Source organism: Marmota flaviventris, chromosome 1 (assembly GCF_047511675.1).
Source record: "Marmota flaviventris isolate mMarFla1 chromosome 1, mMarFla1.hap1, whole genome shotgun sequence".
NCBI lineage: Eukaryota > Metazoa > Chordata > Mammalia > Rodentia > Sciuridae > Marmota > Marmota flaviventris.
This window is the reverse complement of record NC_092498.1, coordinates 104973907-104986501: the sequence shown is the minus strand read 5'-3', so window position 1 is coordinate 104986501 and position 12595 is coordinate 104973907. Positions and strand designations below refer to the sequence as shown.

The window sequence follows — 12595 nt, the reverse complement described above, 5'->3', positions numbered from 1 at the left end:
GCTGAGCCCAGCCAGAATACCTTATTAGGTTAAGGGCCCAACACAGGGGACTCTATATGGATACCATTCTGTGGGTCTGCAGGGGCTAGAGGATCTCTCTCCCCAAGCCAGGATTGGTGTGTGACCTACAGGTGGGGAGTAAGCAGTGCCACCCACAGACAGGTACAGGTGGGATGTAGATAAGTCTACCTGTTTGGGTCGCTGCGTCTGAAAGACCTGACCAGAACAACTGTAGAGGAGGAAAGGTTTATCTGAGAAAGGTTTATCTGAGAGCTCACAGTTTCAAAGGTCTCAGTCCATAGACAGCCAGCTCCATTTCTTGGGGCTTGAAGTGAGGCAGAACATCAGGGTGGAAGAGTAGGGAAAAGGGAAGCTTCTCACATGGTGATTAGTAAGCAGAGAGGGAAAGTCTTTCAGATTCAAATATATACCCCATAGCCACGCCCCCAATGAACCACTTCCTCCAGCTACACCCCACCTGCATCCTGTCACTATCCAGTTAATACCATCTGGAATTAATTCACTGATTAGGTTAAGGCTAGAATCCAATCATTTCTCCTCCAAACCTTTTGCATTGTTTCACATGTGAGCTTTTGCAGACATCACATCTAAACCATAACACTACCTGAAACCCCTCCAACATCTCCTAGCCTTGCCCTGGAGGCAGAAGAGGGAAGGGGGAAGAATGTTGCATCTGCATGTTTGAAGTACACATCTGCATGCCTTAATCTTCATAATAGCATGAGATTGGCATTTTTCTCATTTCCCGATAAAAGTTCCTCAGGCCCAGCGGGTGCAGCTTCCCACTTCAAAGGCAGGTTCAGCACAGGCCTCCTTGTTCTGGAGTTCATGCCATGGTAGCCCTGTATTCAGAAGCTCCTTGCACTGGGGCTCCAGGACATGTTTGAAAACAACCTGCAGACCATCGTGGTGTGTGTGTGTGTGTGTGTGTGTGTGTGTGTGTGTGTGATCAGTTTTCTAAGTGTCTGTTTCCATGTGTAATTCTCATTATATCTTTTCCTTTTTTTTTTACTCACAGTCACCCACAAAACCTACTTCCCAGTATTTTTATTGTGATTTTTATGATTCTTTATGGATTTTTGGTTACTAAAAGCAGATGTATAGATAATCATGAAAAAAAGAAAATGGGATACATTTTTCTGCAAGAATATACCCCACCTGGCCACAAGTTGTATGCTGTTGTCATTGACACTGGCTTCAGGGCACCAGCTCGATTTACCTCAAAGGTAACATAAGGCCCTGGGGATACTTCGGTGGAGTCTAAGTGTGTAGCCTTCAATGCACGAGAAGTGATGATTTGATGATTTAACTGAACTGTCAATCACCTGTCACCACCAGCCCCATCCAATTCCCTCTGCCCTCCTGCAACCTGTACATGTGTAAGAGCAGAAGGTGGGACCCCCCTCCACCTTCTCCCAGCTCAAATCCCTTCCCCTCTTTCTGCCTTTACCATGGAAAACAGATCAAAGAGATTGGTTCTGTCTCTGGATTAGTCTCTGTGACTTTGAGAGACAACTCAGTTCTTCTGAGTTGACAGGAATCTATTACCCACCACCCAGATATAGATCTAGGGAGAAAGGAATGAGAATTGATCAGACAAACCTTGGAGATAGGTGGGGACATAGCTGGATTGGAAGCTTGGGGTTAAAAAGAGTCTTCCCAAGCAGATGGAGGATGATATAGAAGGGTGGGGAGTGAGAGGAAATGGTAGGAGGCTAAAGGAAGTGATGCAGCATAGGGGAGCATCCATGCCAAGTGGGCAGTGAGAGCAAGGTCTGAGAGATGAACACCATGAGCAGAACCACAAGTCACAGAGACAAGAAGGGAGGTTCCATCTGCATTCAAAATTCACTCCCATTTCCTGAGGGAACTATGGCTGCTTTATGGAAACCTGTAGGACTGGGGGCACTGAGAAGAAAATGGGTCAATGAATGTTAGAAAAGAGATGTGTGTGATGGGGATGTCATGGTACAGCTAGGCACGAAATCTAACATGATCTCCACTCACTACAAGCCCTAGCCTATCAACTATATATTTATAGTAATTCATAAACAGTGAACATCACATAGAAGGAAATTTTTTTTAAATTTTTTTATTGTTGGTTGTTCAAAACATTACATAGTTCTTGATATATCATATTTCACACTTTGATTCAAGTGGGTTATGAGCTCCCATTTTTACCCCATATACAGATTGCAGAATCACATCAGTTACACATCCATTGATTTACATATTGCCATACTAGTGTCTGTTGTGTTCTGCTGCCTTTCCTATCCTCTACTATCCCCCCTCCCCTCCCCTCCCCTCTTCTCTCTCTGCCCCCTCTACTGACATTCATTTGTCCCCCTTGTATTATTTTTCCCTTTCCCCTCACTTCCTCTTGTATGTACTTTTGTATAACTCTGAGGGTCTCCTTCCATTTCCATGCAATTTCCCTTCTCTCTCCCTTTCCCTCCCACCTCTCATCCCTGTTTAATGCTAATCTTCTTCTCATGCACATAGAAGGAAATTCTCTTAACTAAATTCTCTTAACTAGGACTACTTACAGCAGTCCTAGTATCTTTGAATTAAAAAAAATATATATCTTTCTTAAGTGAAAGATTGATAAACACAGTACTCATTCCTGGGTAGCAATACACCAGTGAGGAACAACAAGCCCAGCCCCACTGGAAACAGGCCTCCCCAGGGTGCATCTGCAGAGGTGGAAGCTCCTGCCACCTGACCCTGGTGCCACTCCAGGGCCTAGCAGGCCTCCCCCAGTGTTCCTGCCAAGCCAAAGGAAGGAAGATGCTGCCCCCACCATGTGTTCTCTTACCCTGATAAAGATAAATGCCCCAGTAAATCCCAGGTGGGAACTAACATTTCTAGATCAAGGATGTGAAAAACCATCCAGCCACCCCAGGCTCCATTTCCAGGCTCTAATTCCAGGCCCTAATCCCTGTCCTCCAATCCTCCCTAGTCTAGGAGGACTGTGCAGGCCATGAGGGCACCCCCTTCTCCCCTCAGCTCCATGCTGGGGCCTGTAGCTGTCCCACAGCTTGTCAGGTGGTTTCCAGAAGGATAGAAAATAGGGAAGATCAGGGAAGCCCTACCCCAGGGGTGCTGGCATCTTCTATGAAACATCTGGAGCTCTCACCCTGTGTCTGTGTTTTAAGGTTTTCATTGTTTTATGTGGTGAAAATGGACTTTCAGAAACCAAAGAGATCTGCAGTCCTGAGAAGACCCTGTTTGAAAGGAATTCCAGACACACGTTTATCCTGAGGTATTTAGAGATATTTCAACCACACGATTTGGAAAAGATAGGCCAATCAGAATCAGAGTGTTCTCATCATAAGCCCAAAAAAGCAGCATAGAGAACATTGGGAACATCAGTGTACATAAAATTTTATGAAATATTTTTATAGTTTATTATTTGGAGTAGACTAAAGGTAGGTTATATGAGGGGGGAAAGGAGGGAAGGAGAAAGAGAAAGAAGGAAATCAACTAATTTTGCATGCTAAAATCACAATCACAATTCTAGGCCACTAAACCTACCTAAATTAATTAGTATCATTCCAAATCTGGAAGAGTAAGGACATGTGGTCTTGCAAAGTTGGTGGTATTGGACGAGGCAGGATCATTTATCAAGATAGAAGGCCAGCTCCTGCCACTTTTAGAAATGTGAAAGTACTGAACTAAATTATTTTTTCTACTGGAAAATTTTATTAATAGTATTTTCCATTTGGAGTAATTCTTTATTAAGAGAAAAAAAGTTAACTTCTGACTAATTCACTCCAGGCAAAAATACATTAATGAGATTTTCATGACTTGGATTTAGGAAAACTATAGTCACCAATCCCCCTTGTTCTCAGGGGACATATTCCAGGACCCAGATAGATTCCAGAAACAGCAGATAATACCAACCCTGCATACCTCTGTTTGTTCCTATATATACATACCTAGGATACAGTTTCATTTATTAGTTTTTGCATGCTAAAATCACAATCACAATTCTAGGCCACTAAACCTGCCTAAATTAATTAGTATTATTCCAAACCTGAAGAGTAAGGACATGTAAGAGTAAGGACATGAGTGAGTATAAGAGTAAGAAGTAAATGACTTCTTATAGTCATTTATTTAAACTTTTCTTAGCAAAAGAGTAAAGATAACTAATAATAAAGTAGAATAATTATAATATACTATAACAAAATGTATTTAAAACTTATGAATTGTTAATTTCTGGAATTCACCAGTTAATATTTTTGGACTCATGCTTGATGGTGGGGAACTGAAGTCATGGAAAGCAGAACTGAGGTTCAGGGGATAAGTGTGATAGATGCTGAACCCCTGTGTGCTGGGTGGGATTCACTATCCACTGGCCAGCTCTGGGGCTTCCACCTGTCACTCTGCATGGCAGTTATCTGTTGGCATATCTGCTCCTCATGGATCATTAGTGTCCTGAGTGCCAGCATCAGATTTGGCGAGGTGCCATGCCCATGCCATCCTGCACACAGGGCTGATGTGATGCTGCTGTGTGTCATCAGTGCTCCTGCGCAGTTGGGCCCACTCCGGAAGATCCGCCTCTGGCATGACAGCCGTGGGCCTTCCCCGAGCTGGTTCATTAGCCACGTGATGGTGAAAGAGCTGCACTCAGGACAGAGCTGGTTCTTCCCTGCCCAGTGCTGGCTGGCTGCTGACCAATGGGATGGCCACGTGGAGCGAGAGCTCACCCGCCTGCGCCATGGGTTGGGTTTCCAGAAAGTAAGTCCCATGCCAGTGCCAACCTGCCTACCTGGTGACTGGCACACCTTAGCACCTAGCTCTGCTTCTCTTCTTATAGTCATTTATTTAAACTTTTCTGAAGTTTGGCATATTATCTCTTTTCTTAGTCAACTATCAGGATATTCATATCTTCAGTGATGCATGCAGTAAGTGGCCATGTAAGCATGAACTGATGGCCTTTGCCAACTTTAATCTCTACAGTAATGTTTCTTCTTTTAACAATTACTGCAATACCACCTATGGAATTTCTGGTTACTGGTGGTTTGCAATGTTCATCAGACCCCTAATTAAAGTCTTTCCAGCACCTTGTGTATACATACAAAACAACTTAGATTACTATCACACAATATAGATGTGATCAGGGCCAGATGGCAGGAGATGGTGAAAAGTGACAGTCACCCATGATCTCACAGACCAACTGTGAAAGTTTTGATTTTTACAAGTTCTCTTCCAATCTTTCCCTATTTCCAGTGTTCCCTATTCATTTTGTATAGTTGTAATAAAAAGACTTATGTGTTTTATGCTTCCTAATTCAACATTTTAGAGTAAATTTCTTTATGAATGCTCTTTATGAACAATTTAAGGACTTTATAATGGCTGATATACACTCTTATTTGCTTAAGTATCCACCTACTGGGTACTCTTGATTTTCTTTTATTTACTTCCATGATAGAAAACTGTAGGTTTGAGTGTGTCTTTGGGTTTCTGGCAAATGATTTCCTAAGATGGTTCTCAAGAGTGAGTCAGGGCCCATGAAAGCTGATATTTCCACAGACACTGGATCTCACCAGTCCACTGGGCTCTCCTTCCAGCATGTCCCATTGTCATGGTGGTGAGGAGAACCAGGCTTACAACTGTAGTAGTTTCTGGCTTGACATTGCTAATTTATTAGGAAGCACAATCATCATGAATTTTAAACAAGGGTTTCTAATCAGCCACAGCATATGGAAATTCTTCAGCACCTGAAACCAAGGGACAGATTTAACTGGGACTTTCCTTCAGACTTCCATGTAAGAATGACCACTTAGCTGACTGAACACAGTTAACAATAGGAGATGTGCATTGTTTCTCCTCCAGCTATTTTGCTTGAGAACTTTGTGTAAGAAATTTACACTAAGTTAGCCACTTATGAGTCCATGTAGCTATATTCCATGAATCCACTGTAACTCATTGGACAATCAGTTGACATATAAAAGACACAGTCTTATTCTGTTTCGATTGTTTTGCTGGTGTTTGCTCATTATTCTACTTGTATTTCATATATCAGTCCTATGTATAAGTAATTCTGGTTTTTTTCTACAATGTTGAGCACTAAATAATGTTTGAATTGCATTGAAACATTAAACATTTAGTGTAATTCCATGGGCAACATAGTGCCTGCTACATGGTGGACCATGTGGGTTACAGCATGGGTGGCACCAGCTTTTGGTGCACTCAGAGCCCAGTGAAAATGAACAGTCTGTTGGGGAAAGTACTGAGAACAGTTCCTAAATAGTCTATTAGGAACACATGGAGAAGTGTGTTCAGAGACTCTAGAGAGAAGGGGCTTCTGAGCTAATGTTAAAAATTCAGAAGCCAGACAAGTGAGAGGGAGGAATGATTGGTACCAAGTCTCAGGGGCCTCCAGTAGGAGGCTGGACTAGGCCAAAGTCCAGGGTGGTGGGAGTGTGTGGTTGCAGCAAGATGCTGGTAATGAGGTGGGAGGAAAGAAGCCAGAGCAAGGGGCTGTGTGGATCGTCCACCTGCACCCAGTGGTTATATAGCATCCAGCTAACCAGCCCAGGTAGAAAAGCCAAAAAATTTTGGAGTCTCAGCTTAGGAAATTGTTGGTTATCAGTCAGGATCTCACTTTGTTTACACAAATGTTTGACATCAGGAAATTGTTGTCTTGTGGTTTTCCCTTTCAGCTGTTCTATTCCAAGTTCACAGAGTACCTGGAAGATTTCCATGTCTGGCTCTCCGTGTACAGTCGGCCCTCCTCCAGTGGCTACCTACACACACAGCGGCTCACGGTGTCCTTCTGTCTGCTGTGTGTCTATGCATTCCTTGCAGTCCTGGTCACTGCAGGCGAACATGAGCAGGTGGGAGGCAGCTGATTTTCCCACAATGGCTGCCAATTCTCAAGACCTAAAGCATGGCTCCCTCTTAACCCGGAAATTAGCAAGACTCACTGTACTTGAAGAAGAGTTTAAACCAGGGGAATCAGGCTGTGTACCTGGAGGGACCCCAGGTGACATGGCCAGAGATGTAGCTGGGAAGGGTCTGAAAGATGAAAGGTCTGGGTGAGGAGCTGCTGTGGTTGGCTGACCACTGCTGTATGAGACCTCAAACCCCAGGGGCCACAGAGCTATCCCCAGAGGTATTGGTAGCCTGGGTTGTCTCGTGGGAACACTCCCAAGTTTTTTTTAAGGTTGACATTTATTCACATTTTAAACAAATGCTTTGGCTGAGAGAACAGGGAAAAGTTAGCATGGCCACATTAGCATTTGGAATGCCAGTTTACACTGCAAACATGGTCTAATTATTCCTCATGAAATGTAGAGAATTAATTCTGAAACAGTTCAAGCAGTTAAAATGGAGAACCTGTCTCTCCTGAGTGAGGGGAAACAGCATGATTTTGGAGGGTATGGCAAAACAGTGGGATTAGTTTCTTACAACTCAGGGCCACTTATAAGCCCAACCCACTACATCCATATGGTCCCAACCATGCAGCTGCGGATGGTGGCCTTCTTACATGGCACCAGATATCAGAGAGGTCTGGTAACAGTTATAGATTTAGAATTTTTTAAAGGAGTGCCATGTGCAAATAATTAGTTTTTAAAAAATATTTCAAAAAATCTATCACTAATTGGCAAGAAGGGAACCACCATATCCACCTGGGATGTACTCAGGACCTGTAGTCAGAAAACCTATCTTGGGTCACTCCTGTGAGATCAACTAGTTGTCTAATCTGAGGCCTGACCATTTTTCTTTGTTGGGTGGCACATTGAAGACATTGATGCCTTCTTGTCAGATTATAGCAAGGATTAAGTTCATTGAGAATCCCCTTCATGAAAAATGAGTGTCCGCAGGGACTTCTACAGGAGAAAAACAAATGACTTTTTTTTGTGATTTTTTTTAACCTGGATTGAGAGAGCAAAGGTTAAGTCTTCGGAACTACAAATGCCCCTGAGTTTTGAGTTGGAATCACTTGAGGAGTTATAACTTCTACTGTTGACTGTCGTAGCTCCCTCTGGATGTCGGCCCCACAGACATCACTCTCCGATCCTTTAGTCTGGGTTTCCTGTGCACCCTCCTGGCCTCCCCAGGGTCACAGCTCTTGGCACTGCTCTTCAGGCTCAGCAAGGTACCTGTGGACTATCTGCACGGCCCTATGCTCCTGAGTGGCACCTCCATTGCTGGGGGATATCCTCTCTAACCAGCCTCTACTTCTGCAGGAAGCGATGGAGTGTCCCCGGACTGAGGCATGCAGACTGCTAAGAGGAGTGCAGACAGAGGTCCCTCTGGGTAAGCATGCACTAGAAACTCAAACTCTCCCCTCAAGCTGATCCCCTGGGCCAATCTTTTAGGTAGGAATGGAATCCCCTACTTCCAGTTTGCATTATGTTTCATATATTTAAAAGCCATCTTATTTTCTGTGGGTTGTCCCTTTCCTTTGCCCCTCTTCATTGACTTCATAGAATCCTTTCTTTTTCTAAACAAGATTTAAGTGATTGCCACTTAGTTATGTAAATGGGACTTTGTCCAATGGAGACTGAATACTTTTTCCCAGTTGCTATTGTTGTTTCAGTTTTATTATTTTAATTTTTTTATAGTACCATTTATCACTATTTTCTTTTAAGGCTCTTTTTACTATTTAAAACGTTTTTCCAATACTGCTATATTTCCTGAGGGCAGCCCTGGGTGACTGAGGAGGTGTCAATTCCACACTGGGATGGCAACATTAAAAAGTCCTCATCTTAGCTTTGTCCCATATCTCAGAAAGGCTAATTATGATGGGTCAGGAAGAAGAACTGGAGGTAGTGTACCAGGTAGCTTTAAGATGTCCCTGGGTTGACATCATACATTTGCCTTTTTTTCAATCAGATCCTACTTCCTGTAGAGGTACCCAAGACACCCAGGAGCCATGTAAGGTATGTGGACAACTACATGCATTAACTAATTCTCTAGCATAGCAGTCTAATAATAAGATTTCTCTGGCATTCTTCTTTGGCTGCATGTGGTATGACCATGGGAAGGTCACACATTGTGCTGTCTGGGATCCATTATCTGGAAAAGTAGGGCTGATTCTCAAGCCCCAGTGAGGGGGGATGGGCATCCAGGTAGTATCAAGAAGAAGGAGTTTCTGCAGAGGCCAGAAAAATGGGAGAGGAGCAGCCCTGCAGAACCTAGAAAGCCTCATGTATATGTTCAGTGAAAACTGCCAAGGCCCCTGTGAAGAAGAAAGGCCTGGATGTCTGCTTAGCCTGCTCCTTTCAGCCTAGCACGAGGAGCAGGGCCTTGGAGGAGCTGTTGCAGTGATATGAGCTCCAGGTCTCAAATAGGCCTCTGACTAAAAGCAAGTGAAGGGCAGTTTCTAATGGTGTGACCACAGTAACCCATTGGGATTTTGCTTGTGGGATCTAGGTGACTATGCCCTTAGCTTAGTCTGTGCTTCTTAGTCTCTCACCCCTGCCTGGCAGCTTCAGGGCCTTTGCGTGGAGCATTGTATGCCCTATCCCTAAATGCTGTGCTGGGATTCTCTCTCTCCCACCTTGGAGCCTTTTATCAACCGTTGCTCTTGACTGAAACCCTCCTTGGGCAAGTAGTGCCTCCTAGGAATCAGGGTGCAATTACCTGAAAAATGGAGCTGCTACCAAGCCACAGGCATTGCTTCATGGTCACCCCACAGGTCCTAAGGAGCCAGCTCCCAAGGCTGACTGTGCTTCCCCCTCAGAATTCAAGGACTGCACTTGACCATGTGCCATGCCTGTCCTGTGAGAAGGCTCATATGGCACCATTGTCGAGGAGTTCACTATCTGTGGGAATATTGACCTTGGCCTGTCCTTGTCATTCCAGCATTCTGTATCAGCCATTCCTTCTGGGAGTGATGGGAGCAGAAGAAAGGCAGAAGGCAATGACACAGCCTGCCCATCCATGGACTTGGAGGCCTGCAGGCCTGACCACCAGGGGACTTTGCAAAGGGAAAAGAGCCACCACTCCCCTCCTGGCTTACAAGGTGACATTGCCATGTGGTTGCAACAGGCAGCCCACTTTTCTGCAGGCCCATCATCAGCCTTAGCCATGAGAGAGGCAGGATGAACAGAGTTGGAGTTGAGACGCATGTCACTAGACACTTGAGTCTTATCTAAAAACAGGCTTGGACTCATTTGAAATGGTGGCTTCTAACTTTGTCCCAAATCCTGATTGATTTATTATTTATATTCAGTATAAATTACATCAGATCTTTTTAAAAGCTAGTAATAGTGTCTTCACACTTCTTTAGATATTCTGAAATTTGAAGCTTTGTGTTTTAAATTTTTTCCAATTTCTTTTGCTGGTGCATTATAGTTGTACATAATGGTAGGATTTGTTGTTACATATTCATACACGCACACAATATAACAGTAAATCTACCAATATTATTCCTTAGTCTGTCCCCTTCCCCTTCCCTCCTCCTCCCTCCTGGTCCCTTTCTTCTATTCTCCAGATCTCCCTTCATTAGATTTTCCTTAGATGTGCCCCTCCCATATTTCTTTTCTTTTTTTCTCTGTGGTGAAGCTTTGCTTTTATAAAATGTAAATTAGAGTGAATAGCAGCCCTTCCTTCAATTATGCTGCAGGCTCAGCAATGAGCTGGAAAAGCAGAAAATGACCTGGAAAACAAGGGCTGCACCCAGGGAGGGCAGGTCATCCTGTGCTTGGGTCTCAAGTTGCATGTGTGCAACCATGAGGGCCTACTCAACACAGGGCCTAGAGCATTGGTTTTGGGTAGCAGGTGAACCCTGCTCTGCATACTCACCATAGGAGCAGAAAAAGGTCTTTTCTGTGGGTGAATGAGACCTCAGGTAGGTGAGCCTATAGTACAGGCACCAGTATTGCCAAAAGTATGACTACCCTCCATGGCAAGCTGGACACATGCATTCTGGGAAGTGAAAGCTCAGAAGTGGAAAGTTCGCACTGGTGGACCAGACGCCAAGGAGGCGGTGGGGAAGGTGTGGCTTAGGAAGACACTGCTATCCCATCCTGGTCACACCTCTGCATTCCTGTTGCATGTTCAGCAAGTGTCCTTTGGTTTGCCCAATGCCAGCTTCCTGGTCTATTGAGATGGGCTGGGTTTAGTTGCCCTTGATTGACACTGCCTCCTGCCCCCAGATGTTCCCCCATTGGGATTTATCTCTAAGAACCATCCCTTGAGAAAAGGAGTTCTACAACTCCCCTCCAAGGAGAGGGACTTTGTGGGGTGACCTCTGGTTATGTGCATGGCTCTGGAGGAATTGCATAGCTAAGAGGAAATGATGAAGGCTGTGGGGACAAGTCACAGCTCTGTGTCCAAATGGTGTGAGTGAGTCTTAATCCAGTCAGAGCAGATCCTACAGATCTAAGTCAGCCTACTTAGTCATTTGGGATCTGAGATGGAAACTAGTCCCTCTGCCTCTAATGTTGGGGACCTCTCCATCATTTTAAGAGGCATTTTAGTAGAACCCCTAAGGTGCTATCCTGGACCTTCAAGCAAAGATCAATGTTCTAGCTCAAAGACCATCAGGAAAGATGAGTTCCTTTTTAACCCATTTGTTCTATTCAGGCCTTCCACTGATTGGGTGAAGGCCCATCTACCATCAAAAGGCCTCTGCTTTATTCAGTCCACAACACAAATGCTAATGTCATCTGGAAACTCCCTCATAGACACACCCACAATAATCTTTGGCCCAATTTCTAAACACCCTACAACCCAGTCAAGGTGACACTAAGCTCACCATCACACTGTGGGTGAGGATGTTGGGTCTGTTAACCAGCTTGTCTCTGTCTTACTCTTCTGTAGCTCCAAAAGGTGGTTTTGAAGGGCTCATGCCCCAGTGGTCAAGAGCTGGCATGCCTTGGTCAAACTCTGCAGCATGGGCCATTTGTGGATCAGCTTCCCTAGCCTGTGGACTGGGGACAGGACTCATAGGCTACAGGTGAGCTTTTGAGGCTTTCAAATATACTCAGGTCACTTGATGAAAGTCTAGCATTTGTAAAGGAGGCCCCTCTTTTCTAGGAACACATAAAATGCAGATACCAGATGTCACCATTGATATTTTCTCCCTCACCCCACTCCACCCCATGGGAGTGAGCAGAATCATATGCAAACCCCAAAGGATCAGTTGCTTGGGCAAGCTCTGCAACAGCCCGGATGGCATACTGGGTTTTAAATAAGAAGGTTTTAAATAAGAAGGTCCTCATTAAGGAATGAAGGGCCAGTCACCAAGCTCCTGAGAGGGAGCTCAGACAAAGTGCTCATCATCTCCTGTTTGAAAAAGCCCAGGCACAGAGGAGGCTGAGGCAGGAAGATTGTAAGTTAAAGGCCAGCCTCAGCAATTTAGAAAGGCCCTGTCTCAAAACAAAAAAATAAAAAGGACAGAGGACATAATTTAGTGGTAGAGCTCACCTGGGTTTAATCCCCAGTACAACAACAAACAAGCCTATGCCTGTGCGACGGTTACCATCCATGCACCATCCATTCGGGACTGCCCCCGGCACTCAGTGCCTCTTGGTCTGGCTGCCGTGTGGCTTTGGTCACCACTAGAGGCCCCAGAGTCATCTCATGGCTCCTGTGGGCCCACATGTTCCTAAAC

General features: G+C 44.6%; 1 protein-coding gene across 1 annotated transcript in view; it reads left to right on the top strand.

Annotated features, from left to right (window-relative positions):
• Window positions 1-12595, top strand: part of Pkd1l1 (polycystin 1 like 1, transient receptor potential channel interacting) — a 145503-nt gene that overhangs the window by 90720 nt on the left and 42188 nt on the right. The window contains exons 34-42 of the mRNA XM_071608980.1: window positions 1040-1247; window positions 3177-3283; window positions 4545-4761; window positions 6690-6863; window positions 8009-8128; window positions 8220-8289; window positions 8869-8915; window positions 9841-10000; window positions 11803-11938. Of these exons, the coding sequence (XP_071465081.1) occupies window positions 1040-1247; window positions 3177-3283; window positions 4545-4761; window positions 6690-6863; window positions 8009-8128; window positions 8220-8289; window positions 8869-8915; window positions 9841-10000; window positions 11803-11938 (1239 nt within the window). The remainder of the gene's footprint in view (window positions 1-1039; window positions 1248-3176; window positions 3284-4544; window positions 4762-6689; window positions 6864-8008; window positions 8129-8219; window positions 8290-8868; window positions 8916-9840; window positions 10001-11802; window positions 11939-12595) is intronic.